The 17,473-nt window shown below is 48.5% G+C and overlaps 4 protein-coding genes across 4 annotated transcripts; 3 read left to right on the forward strand and 1 right to left on the reverse strand.

Moving 5' to 3' along the window:
• Positions 1–3,559: 3,559 nt before the first annotated feature.
• On the reverse strand, positions 3,560–4,216 carry BO83DRAFT_235793 (uncharacterized protein). Its single transcript, XM_025526928.1, has one exon. The coding sequence runs from the start codon at positions 4,046–4,048 to the stop codon at positions 3,692–3,694; it is 357 nt and encodes a 118-aa protein (XP_025389628.1). The 5' UTR covers positions 4,049–4,216; the 3' UTR covers positions 3,560–3,691.
• A 4,771-nt stretch (positions 4,217–8,987) lies between these two features.
• Positions 8,988–11,985, forward strand: BO83DRAFT_235838 (uncharacterized protein). The gene is made up of 4 exons (XM_025526929.1): positions 8,988–9,105; positions 9,172–11,244; positions 11,310–11,689; positions 11,757–11,985. Exons 2-4 carry the CDS (start codon positions 9,378–9,380, stop codon positions 11,802–11,804), a joined length of 2,295 nt encoding a protein of 764 aa, XP_025389629.1. The 5' UTR covers positions 8,988–9,105; positions 9,172–9,377; the 3' UTR covers positions 11,805–11,985.
• A 2,266-nt stretch (positions 11,986–14,251) lies between these two features.
• Positions 14,252–14,940, forward strand: BO83DRAFT_235878 (uncharacterized protein). The gene has a single exon (XM_025526930.1). The coding sequence runs from the start codon at positions 14,368–14,370 to the stop codon at positions 14,746–14,748; it is 381 nt and encodes a 126-aa protein (XP_025389630.1). The 5' UTR covers positions 14,252–14,367; the 3' UTR covers positions 14,749–14,940.
• On the forward strand, positions 14,662–17,276 carry BO83DRAFT_415979 (putative MFS transporter). Its single transcript, XM_025534670.1, has 7 exons — positions 14,662–15,387; positions 15,453–15,555; positions 15,604–15,767; positions 15,836–15,996; positions 16,052–16,283; positions 16,335–16,782; positions 16,841–17,276. The coding sequence occupies exons 1-7, from the start codon at positions 15,133–15,135 to the stop codon at positions 17,011–17,013; spliced, it is 1,536 nt and encodes a 511-aa protein (XP_025389631.1). The 5' UTR covers positions 14,662–15,132; the 3' UTR covers positions 17,014–17,276.
• The last annotated feature ends 197 nt before the right edge of the window (positions 17,277–17,473 follow it).

Consider the following 17,473-nt stretch of genomic DNA (forward strand, 5'->3'; position numbering starts at 1 on the left):
TAGAAACCCGCACTACCTACATGGGAAAAGTCCAATATTGTATATGTGTTCATGGTCTTTAAAGTCTCATAATCGGGAATTGAGGGAATTAGTGCCTCTATCGCTAATACAAGCTGTGTCCATTATGCAGATATGATGCCAGGTTATATATCCAGTGGATCATGAGTAAAGATATGAGCAGCTACTGAACTATTTGACATTGGCTGTACAAGCGTCCCATTGTGTGTAAGTCATAATCCGCAATTTGATCCCGATGGGAGTAATGTTTCGGAAGTAGTATACTATACATCTATTCTAATCACATCATAGGTTATGTATGCTTACCTATGATACATCCAGGTCAGCCTTCAATGTACTACATAATACGTAGATACTGCAAAGTTAGCTAGAACAGACAATACTCTGGCCTACTTACTATATTGATTCCAGAGCTGTACGGTATGAACCCAATGGTCCGAGGAAGAAAGATATTGACATCCTCCATTTCGTTACTATTTTCGTTCCTATTGTCCGCACAATGGTCTCATCCAAGGTACAAAATGCCCTCACACCGGTGAGCGAACGTGCGTGTCTCACGCTATCCCACCAATACCGGGAAAGCTGAAGCTAAATCAGCGACAAGTACCTATTATTAAGTACCAAAAATATGAGGGTCTCCACTGAGTAGTATCCCCACTCGTAGCTGAAGCAAAGCCTTTCTTCATTTCCAGACGAGGAGTAGTCATTGAAGAAGCAGCAAGTGCAGGAATAATTGCAACACAGTGAGTGAATAATGGCTTCGCATAGCGAATGAAGTTGCAAGTCCAATCCACGGACAACATCAGATCACGCAATGGTATGATATCGACTTATCATCGCCAGACCTGATCAGTTCATGAAGAGGGTTCCGGTTCCTCAATCCTTCTATTCCCGAAACCCATGGACCCCGCAGTGGGTCGAGATAGGAATATTTGTCTGAGATAATCCCGTGCGCGGCACCTCAAGTCTCATTCAATGCTCTGGGCGTAAGTTCACGGTCCGGCGAGCATTGGGCAAATCAATCAGCATGTTGGATGGAGAATGGAAGGATCCTTGATCTCAGCCAGCCCTCGATCATTAGAGCTCCACTTGCTGATCACCTTGGATGTTGTCAAGAATTGGAGATAAGAGCCAGGCAAGTGCAAGGGTTGTAGTTAGTATCTGTATCTGGCTTCGTCTTTATCAATAATAGATTTCGAGTTTTATTTCCCTTTTTTTCCTTTCCAATTTCCATCCAGCCACCAGACAAACTCGGTGTGGATTCAGAGTCGGCAGACAATCGGTAGGCCACCGCCCCTCTTCACAGGGCGACTGCAGTAAGCACGAAGTGAGAACGCTTAAAAACCAAGGTCACCAAGAACAAATGGATTTCCTACCGGGCAACACAAACCCCGCTTGGTGGCTTTCCAGTTGCAGCGACATGCAGATTCCGCTAACTAGCTTAACCTCTTCTTTTTGGCCCGAGAATCATGTTGCCGCAGTTACACCACTTATTCCTTTTCGTTTCCGCTTTCTTTTCTTTTTTACTCTCTCGTACACTTCTTACTGTACGAGTTCTTGGGTGCTCCACTGGTTCTTTTTAGTGACTAATGATGGATAGAAACTAGATGGTTAAGGAACTTCCGATCGGGGTAACAAACGGAAAATCATACTTGGCGGGAAGGTCTCACTGCTGGTAATGTCTTAGTACTTGGTGGTGGTGGTGGTGGTAAATGATGGTGGTAGTGAGGGAGATACGACATCCAGTCAGATGACCGTTCCTGGCACAGGCACACGAACCACATCAGATCAGTAGTAGTAGTAGAAATCATAACCCACGCGCACCAAGCAAAAGGAACAACAACATTAAAAACAGAAAAGACCAGACAAGATAGTGCGGAGTACCCTGTACCCATGTGCCCCCTTTCAAGGTAGTATCTCTCTTTATCTCCCCCTACCGTGCAGCTTGCAGGGAAAAAAAAAAACAAACGCAATGTATCGTTAAACGGCTTATTATGCCAGGACAGATCAGAGGGTCACTCGGTGTTTCAGGTATATCCCGGTTACAATGCTTGCAAGAACATGCAGTAGGTGAATACTTAAATGCAGAGTGATGTGTCCTGCTTAGCTCGATCAACTAGAGGAACTAGTAAAGGAATAAGAATTTCAGGCATCAAGGCCCTACCAGTTTTATTAACAAGTATAATATTTTCTCTAGTTATAGGAAGGAGAAGGGGATCTCAATCTCGGCCGCAGAAACCAAAATGGCGGGCGGGCCGGGAAATTTCCAGTCTTCTGTGACCAATCATGGATTTATAGGCTATTCTGGTGAGGAAGACTTTGCTATGGTGGTTCTTTATCCCTTGCTTTCATGTTTTGACTTTTAATGTGTTGTTATTCTTTTTGAGGGGCACCATTTTGGTGATAAGCCGGTAAGTAGTATGCGCCCGAATGATAATGCGGGATTTAGTTGGTCTCAAAGGGGACGAGGGAGAATGATTGGCTTGGGTCGGTTCCTACCCTTTTGAGGAGGTTCGGATATAAAGCCCAGGCTGACTAGTTACTACCGTCTCACTAGTTAGTAGTCATAGGTGTAGCGATACTACTATATAATCTAGCCCCTGGATGGTTGCGACCGGACCAAAGAGGGTACGCTGGTGAAGTACGGAGTCCGGAGTAATTGCCCCTAGTTTCTGCCTAAAAGTACGATGTCTGAACCCAGAGATAACACCAGGGGAGGGAAGATCTGGGTTGACAATGAGGCGCCGTTTCCGATGACTGTCCGAAGGAGCCATGTCCGCAATGATGAACTCTTACTATTCCTTACTAGCTTGAAACTATGGAGTACTACTTTGTAATACTAGCAGTCTAGGTGTAAAGGCCACCTGACATGTTTGCGTGCGAGGGATCCATGGCATGGCTAGACTACAGTAGACTAGACGGTGCTTCGGTGCTGCCCACTAGTGACTAACTACTGTATGTACTCCACACTCTGGGTTCCCCGGATATAAGGGATTCACCGTTTGAGGCGGGATTGGATGATTCAAGCGCGCTTTGCTCGTGCTAGGCTGATAGTCCCTAGCAATTGGCCCATAACCATCAATAGTGTAGTAGAGAGTGTTTATTTGGTGAATCAGATGGTTCAACCTCTCACCTAGGTGAGTATGTTGGGTCTTATAGGCTATTCAATGTCTTGCAGACACTCAACCACTGCAGTCATCGAGAAAGAATCCGTTAGTAGGAAGCTCGTCCATCATCTCCATGGAGGAGTCAGCATCTGCCACTCCGTTTGCGTCGTAGCTACCAGCATGTCCGTGCCAGGTTACTCCCCATGTTTCAACGCTCCTGGGCTATATATAATAGAGAGGACCGTGCGGTTGGGCCATCCAATGGCAGGAACCTTGTCAGGATATCTGGCTTTTTGGACCTAAATCTCTCAACTCCGCATTTTCGCTGTCCCCGCTATTGAGATACACGTCAACGTGAGCTAGTCGAAAGCGCCACTGATTTAACACAACGGTTGACCATGACGCCGCTTGGGGTAACTGACAGCCGTTGACATGGTACGGAGTGGTGCAAATAAGCATTAGGCAAACCAATGGTCAGGCACCCCGCGTAGGTTGGTCGGTCCGTTCGATGGCGTTCAGGCCAGCCATTGCAATCCCTTGACAAGTTTGTATTCTATTATCATTAGCTAATTAATTTGTGGCATCATGATGGGTCTATGACATGCGATCCTTTCGGCCTTTGCTCGGATGTTCGGATAAGCATCCCAGCATCCAGGGACAACAAGCAAATATACTATCAGTGTTAGTAGCACAACGGCACAGTATTTGACCCAGCTTTCGACAGTTCGGCATTCGTATGAACCTGGTTCCGACTGATAGATAGTCGGGTTAAAACGGTGGAACCGCGGTTGACGTCCGATGCTACGGAGGACACTCTCCGCAACGTATGATGTTCGTCTGGTTAATGTGTAGTAGTGTGTATAATTCGGACCCAAGAATATCCACTTTTTATTTCTTTTCGTACTTTGCAATTCGATGAGCATTCAGGCAACATGCTATCGAGTCAATGCATAAATTCTCAAAATTGCTTTCCCACTTTAAATATTTCTTTCTCGCCGAGGTACGGAGTACTCTGCGATAGTGGATCCTGGAGAAATTGCATTGAGAAGAGGAGCTGAAATTGATGCTTCCTGACTTGCTGACTCGTCAAATTCAAACTTGGCCCAGGATCCATGGTTTATGCAGTGGATTGGAAACCACGCGAATGAGTATCGCCCGTGCTTGCCAACTGCGGCATCGGAACATACTACTACTACTGTCGTGAATTAACGAACTGATCTGAATACGGCAGAACGTTCCCTCTTCCTTCGCCTCTGCAAAATGGAAGGATGGATGATACTAGAAGCAAGTAACTCCGTATATCAGTACGCCAACCATGATTCAGACTGCAGGATAGGCGATGATATGCGCCCGCCGGAGCCCGTCTGTCAAGTTAGCATGGAAGTGACGCGGTTGGAAGGCAAAGCCCCGAATAAGATGTTGAGATGGCGACGTTGCTTGTCGATCACGCGGGAACTCCTTACAGGGGATCTGCGATGGCACTAAACCGGGGATAGACGATAGATGGAGGATATATCCACTTCCTGGGAAACTTGCAGCTCAGGCCCCGTCTTTCTCGCGATGACCGTTGAAAATCGACGCCAGTCAAGCGATGGCAGTTGCCTTTCTGTTTTTGAAACAGTCAGACTGAAATTGTAGATGATCTTGACAAGCTGGTAGCGAAGGGGCGGAATGTGGATGACAATTTGTGCCTTAGTACTTAGTAATGGTGGGCCTTTCCACTAAGTACAATCTCCGCATGCACCACCGAGTCAAACCGCGCCCGCGACTTATCGGCCGGCTTGATGTACCGTCCTCATCATCCGTCCATCTAGATAACCATTTGGCGCCTGTGTGGTTTTGGGCCGTAGCTTACACACCCAACACGTTGCGATAGACAGTGACCCAACCTAATGGAAACTGTATGTAGGCGGTCACTCTCTGAGTGAGACCAGTCAGGCAGGGTTGCTCACCGACAGTCGTAAGTAGGTTGGAATACGGTGGATGGGATCCCTTGTGGCTAAGCTATTGAATCTTTTGCGCTCTCCTCGCTTCGCCATCTTTACGTTTAGCAAATCTTCATAGTTTCAGCTTGCATGCTTATTGATTATATACGAAGTATAAGTACGCTAAGCCCACGATTATCGTGGTGTTTTGGAGGGTAGGCACTACCGAAATATATGCAACTAGGATTCGAGTGCATTGACCGATTCCAGAACCCCCCGAAGGATATAGCGCATACTTACCGACCTGCGGCATCAATATTTTGTAGTACTAGTGAGAAGTATGATAGAATAGAGCTTTTCGCTTTCTCTTTTTTGTGCTAACGGGTACCGTTGCTTGACCAGGTCAATCCTCCGTCGTGTTGTTTCAGCAATCTTCAGTAGTAAGCACAATCACCAAGATCCATCATCATGATGATATATCTTCAAAGCGGGGAGAAACCGCAAACCGTGTCACTGGAAGCAAACTGGTATGTCAAATACTGGGCATTGCATTGCACTGCATCAATAGTCCAAATTCTAATCTGAAGATTGACTGTACATCAGTCTCGTTTGCAATTGACCCGGCATCTCAGATCACTCAGATCCAATTCAAGTCTATTGCGCTCTCCCCGCGCACCCAACTGGAGGACACACACATTTTTTCTTGGCTATAGCTTGTAGCTGACAAACAGGTGGCCATAGGGTTTGAGGAACCAGCACAACATATCCTCCGCACTGCTGTAGATGGATTCTGAATCGGTCTCAGGGATGAGAGGATGCGTTATCAGTCTCGAGTATCATCGCTGACATCATGTACACAACCGTAGTAAGAGATTGAATAAGGTTCTCATCCATTGATTCGGGAGTCTGAACCTTTCCATGGTACACAACCGGGAGCTGAGAGAGAGTGTGTCGGAGGCTGCGACAAAACTCCGTGGATACCGGTCACTTCAACTTCAACGGCATTGAGGGGGACACGGACCGTGGCTATCGATTAGGTTACTCTTGGTGGAACAATCTGAACCGCGGAATCCCTCACGGGAAGATTCCACTGGTTGGTTAGAGATCAGCATTCCCTGAGTCGGGACATGGCCAGGAGAGTTTTCCTGTCACTGGTAATGTAGGAAAATAAAAGATTCAATCATTAGTCTGATACATGTACTCCATACACGGTCCATAGAAACTATTAGTCTAGGTAGGGTTGGGAAATTGGGGATTGGCAAATCCCCCTCAATGTTTCGTCATGCTTTGTGCGTTGGGCAAAGAATCTGGGGTGGGCGATAATCCTGGCTAAGATCATTGCAGGATAATCGTCGAAAATCTTGACTCGTATCATCAGGAGACTGGAGAAGAGACTGGAGTTTGGTAGAATCAACTTGGCAACCTTTTTGTTGTTGCAGTCTTGGCATCGCGTTATCCTTGGATAAGAAGGATAATAATAATGACATTAATCGGTATTATTGGCAAACGCGATCGCCTAGTCATCCGTGGTGCCAGCGGCCGAGGTACCAATGTTAGTTACCTAGCGACTGTTACTACTACTTAAGTAGTCAAATATTACAAAAGTAACTACTAGTACTGTGGTATAGTGTTAGCTAAGTGCTACTAGTTACTGGCTCTCCACAGGCTGTTTCTCCGAGCTTCCGTGCTTGGGTTCAGTTCCTTGGAGGTAGACTCCATTTGGTAGTCATGGCGTGACAGCTAAGAAATTTAGCAGGCGTGTGGTCGCAAATCAGCTTCCAATTTGTTCGTCCGATTGGACTATTCAGGTTACTAGACAATACTAATTGGTTCCAGTTGATTATGGTCTTATGCATTCAGCACGTTCTGTTGTTCTTCAGTAATTAATACTCTCTGGGTATCAATTATCGATTCCTGCCGCACACCAAAGATCTGAAGAAAGCACTGCACTGAACTTACCCAAAAGTAGAAAATAAAAGATAAAAAGGAAAAGGAAAAAAGAAAAGAGATAAGGAGGCGGCTCTCTACTTCTCTACTATTGCGCGTACTCGGCAGTTGATCACTAATACCAACCATTACAGAGATCTGGTAATGTAAGTAGGAGGAGGTCCAGCTACTTTCTTTACTACAACGTACTCTCCGTGTCGGAGGGCCAAATCCCCCACAACGAACATCTCCTATCAAACGAGGGAAAGATGGGCCGATGAGGCGAATGCAAAGACATCTTCAGTCAGCCAGACCCGCACATCGTTTATCCAAGTTCTCAAGTAGCGTCGCCTTCGATTACCTCGCAAGGATGGAGCCGGGTTTGGCCATTGTAGGGGGGGGAATGGTTGACCCGCTCCTAACGTAATATGGAGGTATTATTGGGGACGAATCGTATGTGCGGTACGATGGTTACCGAATGGCAACAACGGCCGCAGAACTACAACCCGCTAGTTTCCCAGCCTAACTTTAGTACCAGTTACCAATATGGAACCGGACTTACCGTACAGCCCCAAAGGTGTCTTAGTCTCACCCGCCTAGCTGGTCGAATCAGAGTGGTTGACTGATGCAGAAGGGGAGAAAAAGAGAAAAGAAAGAGTGGAAAGAGATTCAGGAGACGTTCGAACATTTAATCTACCTGATAATATTAGCTTCGATGATACGATAAGTGAAGGGAGGGACACCCTCTCGAACCGAGCAAGAATGCTCGTTTATCATAATTCCCCCCATTCCTTGTCTTTCAAGAAATTACTCAAAATAATAATTGTATGATGAAAGATATGATTATGGCGAGTTCTCCTGGTATTTTCTGGTATGACTCGCAGCTGCAATAAGAGTCATCGTAGAATACCTCACCCCTACTTGGATGTGAGCTTTTTGAGATCAGATCAGAGTCTTCAAAAGATTTTCTTATGCGTACGTTGCATACTACGTCCATACAATACACTTCCATCGGGTTTCCCCTCGTGGATTTTTAATCGGGCGCCCCTCCAAATTGATCTCTTTACTTTTTCTGCTCCTTGTCGGTTCAACGAATTTAGATTGAACAAGAAAGCGAACGTGAGAAAGGCGAACAAAATAGAAAAAGAATTAAATACACATGGACGATTTTTAAGGATCATCACTGGATTGAACAAAAAGCGACATACGAAGGAAAGAAGAAAAAAGAATAAAAAAAAATTAGAAAGAAAAGTAATAAATCAAGAAATACTAACCAAAGAATCGAAAAGTAAAAAGGAAATACAGGGCACGGTTCGGGAGGGTGTGTGCCTGGCGTTCCTTCTCGCGTTCTCTGGAAAATCCCGTCCGCTTGTCTCCGCCTGTCAAGTCAGTCGGTCTCCCCTAAAGTTGAGAGCGAAAGAGAGAGAGAGTGAGAAAGTTGTAGTCGCAGCATCCCATCATTCCCTCCCCTCTCTCTCTCAACTCTCCCCCATTATCTCTCCCTCCTCCCTATTCTATTCCCTTTCCCCTTCTACTCCCTCCCACACCTTCAGCCCCTCTTGCTCTTCTTCCCTTATTTTTTTTCCTTTTCCGACCCATCCTCTCTGCTTTTCTTTTCCCATCCTTCCCGGCTCTCACCATCCCTCCCTCCTCCCCTCCCCCCTGAGCGGCCCGTCTTCTGCTTGATTCAGAAGACAAGGTGCCTAGGATCTGGTTATCGTTTCCTTCTCGATCTCCTATTTGGTTTTGGCATTGTTCCCTTCTTGTCTCTATTCAACATTGTTTGTTAGCTCTGCTTTTTCCCTCTTCTCTTTTCTTTTCTTGTACATGGCTCGACCGCTCTAGACAGCTTCTGCCATCCCTGGAGCCTTGTATTCCGCACGTCGTACCTCGTCGCCAGCTCTCCTCCCTCTTCGATCGCCTGATCCCGAGCCTTTCGTTTCTTTTGTCCTCGTCAGCATTCGTTTTTTACATCGACAGAACGCTTTTCCTTAATTGTTGTATCAGTATAATTCGGTGGGGGCATATTACTGCGAAACAGGTACGACCCCATTCCGCCGCTTGCCTTTGCACACCCCCCTTTCGAAACGGCAACCACATTCGCGTTGGAGAAACATCGGTCCTCGAGAGTTCAGCTAGCCTTTGAACCGGCTTGTTCTTGTGCAATCCAAAACTGACAACTGTTTGTAGTACAGACTTTCCCCCTGTTGCCTTCTTACAATCTGTCTCCTTTTTCTACCCTTGTTACCTCTCCTCCAGACTTGATCGACGTTAGGCTTGGTTCATTTAGATTGGGCGCTGCGGACAGTCGACAAGCTTACCTGTCGACACAACTCTCCCCGGAGACGCTGTCAGCTACGCGTCGGATGTTATTTCGTTCCGGGTAGTGGAGGAGAACACCATGGCTGCGTTGGTACAGACAATCCCCCAGCAAAGTGGCACGGTTTCTGTGCTTCAAACCCGACCATCCTCTTCTTCGGGAACCTTCACAACTTCCTCGCAACCCGGGCAACAGCAAAATCCGCGGAACTCGACGATGTCCTGGAACCCCTATAACAACAACGGCAGTTCGGGAAACTACAGAGTGGGCCACCAGGTCGTGGCCCCCTACGCCTTCACCAGCACCCCAAACTCCTCGAATTCAACCAACATGCAAGCCCGTCAGTCACTGTCCCCTCATCTGAGGCCAGAGCATCGCACATCTTCAGCCCCTTCGGTGCCTCAGGGGTCTGCAAGTCCCGCCAACGTCGGAGTCAACTCGCGTTTCGCCCATCCTGCAGCTGGTTCTGTATCCACTTCTTCCTCCAATTCCTCCGTCCATTCCTACATGTCGAAAGACGACTCGGCGATTCCGACCAGACAAATACGTACCGATGCTCCCTTGCGCCCGCTCTCCACAGTTAACCTTCCTTCACCCTCCTCTTCGAATTTCATGAACATATCCTCACCAACTGTGGCCCGTCCGTCCCCCGACCGCTATCGTCGTGGAAACCGGCGACCGGAAAATGCTGCGGGCACCCAGCCCGCTTCCACGCAGCCCAACGGACCGGCACCTGCACGTTCTGCAACGTTAGCCACAGACGACAGTGCCCTCCACATGAGTACTCCCAGCCTTGCGGGTGTGTCTCTGGATGCCCCCCGCCGCATTGGGCATGTCCGCGTGCCCAGTGCTGATGATACTACGCGCGCAGATAAGCCTCAGACAGAGTTAGCCAAGAGGTATAGGCGCCGGAGCTGGGGAAACATTGATAACGCTGGTCTCATCAATATGCAGCTACACTTGCCCACATCATCGCCGACGCCGACAGCAGGTGGCCATGACTACTTCGATCAGAGCACGCGGCCCCGATCGGCACAGTCTCATAAAGAAGTCCAGGGAAGCATTCCGTCCGCCCATTCTTCGACTTCATCTGTACGTGATGCAGGACACAGCGAATCTGCATCATCCTCCAGTAAGAGCGGTCCCAAGACCGATGACGGCAAGCGACCGAACAAACCCTCACCGCTGTCTCAGCCGGTCGAGGTTGACTCCAAGCCCCCGACTCCCAAAGCATCCCAGCCTTCCACAACGCCGAACCCTGCTCCTACGGAGAGCCTCGCTTCCCAACGTCTTGCCGAAATAACAAAGGGCGACCCTAAGCGACCAGGGAAATCCAGGCTGAGGAGGGCCTTTTCGTTCGGTAGCGCATCAGAGCTCCTCAAAGCTTCCTCGCAAAACAAAAGGGAAGCGATGGCTGCGGAGAGGGCTCGCAGGGAATTGCTGCAAGAGGAATTGGGCCCAGAACAGGCAGCCATAGCCGAACAACAGGAAGCGAGCGGCCTGGGCGAGAGCATTTACTCATCACATCACCAAGGTCGTATATTCAACAGCTCCACCGACAATCTTTCCGTTTCATCGACAGCCTCCTCGGCCTCTATTATGCTTCGCAAGATGGGCAAGGGAATGAAACGATCGACGCGATCATTGGTGGGGCTTTTCCGTCCGAAGTCGGTAGTGAGCACATCTTCGACCGATGGTGTAATGATTCAGCCCATGGCACCCCAGCTGTCCGTGGTCAACATCGAAGCGGAGAGGAAAAGTACAGCCGTCACCTCAGACTCGCAAGACCATCATCTTGGTAACACGTTGTTCTCTAAGGTGGAAACCGATGCAGCGAACGCCGTGAGCCATGAAGATGGTGCCTTGGACAAGTCGCGTAAAAGCATTGTCGGAGGAGACAGGGAGCGAGCGGAGGTTCTGGCAGCCGTGAGGAAGGGCATACTGAAGAGTACGTCTTGGTTACCATGAAATGATCCTTGCTTGTGATATGTCTCGTACTAACGTCCCATTTAGAGACCTACTCGGACCCGGCTAACCAGACATATGTGCTCAAATCGTCCGAAAACTTGAACGGCAATGACTCACCGCATTCTAGCGTTCCCAGCACTCCTGAAGACCAGACACGGTCAGGCAATCGGCGAACCGATGCGGTTAAAATTGCCGGCGAGGATGATTATCTCTCAGAAGGGCGGTTCCAGACCTCTGAATCTAAGAGCGCGCCTATTACTCCACAAGCTGTGATGCCGAAAAGTCTGGTGTTCAGTCCCCGGATCCAGTTTCACGAGACATGGCCGAGCGGGGAGTACGATCGACGCGGTGACATCGCCACGTGCAACCGGTTGACTCCCCTCCTTGCCCAACAAATCAAGGAGGAGCTGAACAATTTCAAAATGGTGAGGAACTCGTCCTTACTAGCCCCCTTTCTAAAGTGAAGTCGATTGAGTGCTAACTATGCCGCAGGAGATGGAGGTCCACGAGACGTCAAAAATTTATACTCACTTTCTCTGAGCCGCTGCATTTCGAATGGCGTTCTTATTGCGTGTCTTGTGTTATTTACCCTTAGGAGGAGTGTTGGATCTATCAACGGCATGGTATTGAGCCTTGGTGGCTTCTAGACCTGTTTCCTTTTCGCTAGAGAGTCTTTTGGTTTCCGTCTTCAGTCTCATGCTGACTCGGTGTCTAATTGTCCGTCGAGTGTACGGACGTGACCGGGTCGCCCCTTTGTTGTGTTTTTTCATTTTTTGCTATGCGTTCTGGGAGTTATGGCGACAGCAACATTCAGGTCTTGGTCTTGTGTCGTGTTCTTCCGTTATTCTGCGCATGAAGATTTATGGGGATTCTACTACAGCAAATGAAGAATAGTGGATCGGCTAAGGGAGGCATCGCCTATGGCCCGGTTCCGGATCATTTGGCTTCGATCTACGTCGCACCCAGGATTTGGGCACCGATTTACTTTTTGCGCTTCCTTTCTCCCTCGGCAGCCTGTCACAGCTCGTGCTTTTCGCTTCCTCTTTAATCGTCTTCCTTTCTCTCTCGAGCCCCGATTCCTGGCCGACCACTGCATGCAAGCCACACCGTCTCTTTGAAGTCTCGTTTTGTTCTGCAAGCGTGAAAATTGGGCAGCATCTCTTTGCACATTGTCTCATAGTGTTCATTGTGAAACGTTCTTTTGCTTTTTTCTATTTCCTGCAAGCACCGATCCTTTTTGTCGACGTGTTGTCTGTGTACAGCTTTCTGAGACCGGTACACAAGTGAATGTCTCGCAGCATCATCATCCATCATCAAAGCATTGACTGGCAATATCAATGCAATTTTTTTCTTCTCCGCCCGACCTTACGCAATGCTTCCTTGGGACTACATACAGCTGGATTTTATAGTTTTGAGGAGAATTGTCTGGCAAGTCAGCAGACATCGGTCGTAGGTCGTAGAAGTGTATCCCGATGGATTCGAAACCGCGTAGCTCTCGAGCCTCTGAACAATTCCATTATGATCTGGCTCTGTCAGACTTAGAGAGAGGGATGGAGGGAGACAGTGTAGTTCTGCTTCAGACCATAGCCACCGTATTATTCATTCAAAGAATAGAATAGAGTAAAAGAAAGAAGAAAAAAAGGGAAAAAAAAAAGAAGTAAAACCAGAAGGAGATGACAGCGACAGCCACTTGATAAATAAGCCCTTCAAGCGAGAGATGGAAGGAAAGCTAGGTAACTAATTAACTAACTAACCCCCACGCTTTCATCTACAACGGAAAGCGTATGAGTGGATGAACATGCAAACCCGGCCCCGGTCCCGATAGTAGGTACCACGCGAGAGATCCCGAGGGTAAAAGCCCAATGGGACGAGAAATGAATAATCGGGAAAGAAGGAGAAAGAAGGAAATTAATATACAAAAAAAAAGAAGGGAAAGGAAAAAGAAAAAGTCTCTGCGGCATCAGCTGCCACATGTTGTTGCCGGGGTTCAGGTTAGTTAGTTAGGGGGAAACACATGCTTGGCAAATCGAGTATTTTGCCGAGGGGTGGACCTGGACCCAGGGGATGATGACCTTCTTCTGCTTAGTTGGGTACTTTACTTGACTATTCGGGTGGAATCTTTAGTTTGAAGAGGTACTTATTTACAGAGTAGTAGAGTATCTATGGGGTTGGCTTGGGGTACGGGAGGAGTAGGAGGTATTCGGGTGAAATGTAGATAGATGTAGACTCGGCCTGCTACTAGTAGATAGACTTGTTATGGGATCCCGATGGATGGGGTACATACGAAGTAGCTACTGCTTGGTTGTTCCAACCGGGTAGTACTTTTGTGAACCATGGGTTGGCTGGTTACTGCTTACCCTTCATGGCCTGATCTGTGTGTGTGTGTGCGTGCGTGCGTGTGGCGTTGGGGAATGAATATTCTCCATTATTTTCCTCCTTCGGGGGCGGGGAGCAGACGGGGGGCCCGAATAGATGATCTAGCCGGCATGTGCGATATAAGCCCGTGTCGCTAAGCCAGCAAGGAAGTAATCCCTCTTTCCCAATGGCCATGGCTGGCCTCTTCTTCTCGATGAATGTCGGGTCCATCCGCCGGTAAACCCTCCAACCTACCTTCGATGACGAAGATGGGCTTTTTGCTGACTGACCTGATGATCAATCAAACCAGCGGTGACTCTCGTGCGTGAAGGAAGGGGAAGAGGGGGGTGGTATTCCCGTATGACCAACCAATATCCACCGTGGTGGAGTTGCATCCATCCATCAGGAAGTACGGAGTATATGATTGATGATTGATCCTTTGGAAAAATACCGGTTGAAGCCAGAGCCGGGGTTGAGGGTAGGGATCTTCCGCCTGGGGTCGACACCGTGAGAGCGAGCTTTTTTGTTTTTTTTTCGGGCCGGTGTTCCTTGGCACCGTCCAGGTTGGTTTAAGTTTTTCTCGGGGAATTGGCTCGGTCTGGGGTTGAGGATTGCGGGATGGTTGTGGATGACTGTAGATGCCTTGCAGTTTTCTTGTTACTCAGAGAAATGTAGACATTTTGAACTAGAATTGCAGAAATTCCTCTTGTTTGCAAAGAGTAGAAATTAGATCTTACCCGATGGATAAATGTATCTCTTCTTTTCTCGGGGATTTGAGATGAAGAAGAGATGCAGAGGTGTGTCTTGTGGAGTGAAGAGAAAGAGAAAAGTGGAGAGAGGAAGAGGACCCTCGCTCGGGAACCCCCACGGAATACTTACTGATGGCCTCCCACGCTCTTCTCTACCCTCTTTCTCTCTCTCTCTCTCTCTCTCTCTGTCTACTCCATACTACAGCAACATCATCATCATCATCATCTTCCTCTTCTTAATATTTCACCCCCACGCCAGTCGTCCCTCTCCACAAATGGCATCCCACCAGTCCCGACGGTTTCCCCTAATGATCCTGATCTCATCTCCAGACTCTTTCCCCGCTTCCGTCTTCCCCATTGGCGGGGTTGGCTGTTTCTAGTCTTCTACCATGTCTTCATTCCCGATCCCCATTGCCATTGCGGCTTCTCTTCCCCGTCTGTCTCCCCATCCTTCGGGAACCTCGTCGGGTCGTCATCGCTCGGTTCTCTACTCTTTGACCACATCAAAAAGGTCCCCTGGTCCCGACTGCAGCTGGCACCATGGTCCCGTGGTTTACTCTACTACTCCTCCCTTTCTCCCTCTCCTCTTCCTAATTTTTCCTATCTCTTGATCCCCTCGCCCTCCCCTTACTTGACCGTTCCCCCCCTCTCCTGTTGATCCATTCCTCCTCCTCCTCTTCTTCTTCTCACGTTGTCGTTGTCATTGTCATTGTTCCCTCTCTTCTGCCTCATAGAAGGCCAGTGTCAGACCATCGGAGACAATCATGTCCCCCAGAACTTCTCATGATGTCGAACGGGACTTCGACAAGAGCCATGTCGACAACGTCGAGATCGTGACCGATGGAGTAGCCAATGCCGATAAACCAAACCCCAAGAAAGAGGCCCCGGCCTATGTGGCCAGTCTCTCCCCCGAGGAGCGCGAGAGGGCCGAGAAGGCCCTGGTCCGCAAGATTGACCTGCGTCTCCTGCCCATGATCATCATCATGTACATTCTTAACTATCTGGACCGGAATAACATCGTAAGTGGAATGCTTCAGCTTGTCCATATAATCAACTCTGTGCTCACTATTCTGTCTACTATCAGGCTGCTGCCAAACTCGCTGGTCTCGTCACCGACTTGAACTTGCAGGGTGTGGAATACCAGACCTGTGTCAGTATCCTGTTCGTGGGTTATCTGTTGATGCAAAGTAGGTGCAGACCTCTATTGGTAGAATAGCAGATACTGATCGTGCCAGTTCCCTCCAATTTGCTCCTGAACAAGTTCGGAAAGCCTGCCCTCTACCTTCCGGGTGCTATGATGCTATGGGGTATTATCTCTACGTGCACGGCGGGAGCTCAGAACTATGCCGGCTTGGTTGTAGTTCGCTTCTTCCTCGGTTTTGTTGAAGCTGCTTACTTCGTACGTCTGCCTGAAAGGAAAGAAATATCTACCGAAGCGCCTTACTGACTTCTACTTTCCCCCTTCAGCCTGGCTGTCTTTACTTCCTTAGTGCCTGGTACACTCGCAAGGAACTCGGCTTCCGCACGGCAGCCCTCTACTCGGGTTCCCTGATTTCAGGAGCCTTCTCTGGACTTATTGCCGCTGGTATCACCGAGAACATGGACTACAAGATGGGTCTTCGTGCTTGGTTAGTTCCATAGTAAAGACTTGAGACGTGGACATCGCTGACTTGAGAGTAACAGGCGCTGGCTTTTCATCATCGAGGGTGCAATCACCATCGTTGTTGCCGCCATCTCCATCTTCATTCTGCCCAACTTTCCCAGAACCACCAGTTGGCTCAGCGAAGAAGAGAAGCAGCTGGCCGCTTGGCGGCTGGAGGAAGACATCGGTGAGGACGACTGGGTGGATAGTGAACAACAAACCTTCCTCCACGGTGTGCAATTGGCCTTTACCGATATCAAGACCTGGATTCTTGTAAGTACCCAGTCACAAAGTCATTGCCCTTCTCTCCGCTTACACATATAGATGCTGCTCATCTTGTGCATCGTCTCCTCTGCCTCTGTCACAAACTTCTTCCCCACCGTCGTCAAGACCCTCAACTACGGCAACATCGAAACGCTTCTGCTCACCGCTCCCCCATACGTTCTGGCTGTCATCTGTGCCTTTGCTAATGCCTGGCATGCCGATCGTACTGGCGAGCGTTACTTCCACATCACCCTACCCCTATACATCTCTGTAGCGGCTTTCATCCTCGCTGCCACCACCACCAGCACCGCTCCCCGTTATGTCTCTATGATGCTGATGGTTCCATCCCTGTACACCGGCTACGTGGTAGCCCTGGGCTGGATCTCAAGCACCCTCCCCCGTCCGGCCTCGAAGCGTGCTGCAGCTCTGGCAGGTATCAACTGCGTCAGTAATGCCAGTAGTATCTATGCCAGTTACATGTACCCGGACAGTGATGCACCGCGATTCGGTAAGTACCCTCATCCACTTACCTTCTCCCAAAAACAAGCCACTAACAATAACTCTAGTGACCGCTATGACCGTCAACTGTGTCACCGCCTTCGTAGCCATCCTGTCCGCAACTGCCCTCCGCTTCATCCTCGTCCGGCTGAACAAGAAGCTCGATCGGGGCGAGGGCCTGGGCGATGGCGGAGGTGTCCCTGGCCAGGCCAGCTCCAGGGGCTTCCGTTTCTTGGTTTAGAATTAGATTGTTTTGTGTTACGACATCGGATTGTTATGGGTTGCTTTATATACCCCAAGCGGGTTATGGTTATGGTTATGGTTTTGGTAAATATTTGCACACAGCATTCTTATAAGATTTTGGGTCATCTAGTTGGCTGGCTAGTATCATGACGGAGTATGCACGATGCACGATGCATGATGCATTATGATGTGTTATTATACCTATCTATTATTTGGGTATTGAATGAAGACATGATCTGAATATAAAATGTGATTTTTGACTACAACGACATACCACCAAACACAGCTGCCAGGAACCCAAAACACCTTTCCCCTATCCCACCAGAACATTTCAAGACCCCTCGATCTAAAACCCAAAGCTTACATGAAAATAAAGATACAACATGATAGAAATCATGAATTGAACTAAAACTAACACACAACAAAAACCTCAACAATCCCTTTTTCTACCTACACCA

This window comes from Aspergillus eucalypticola, assembly GCF_003184535.1.
Source record: "Aspergillus eucalypticola CBS 122712 chromosome Unknown BO83scaffold_8, whole genome shotgun sequence".
NCBI classification, from domain to species: Eukaryota; Fungi; Ascomycota; class Eurotiomycetes; order Eurotiales; family Aspergillaceae; genus Aspergillus; species Aspergillus eucalypticola.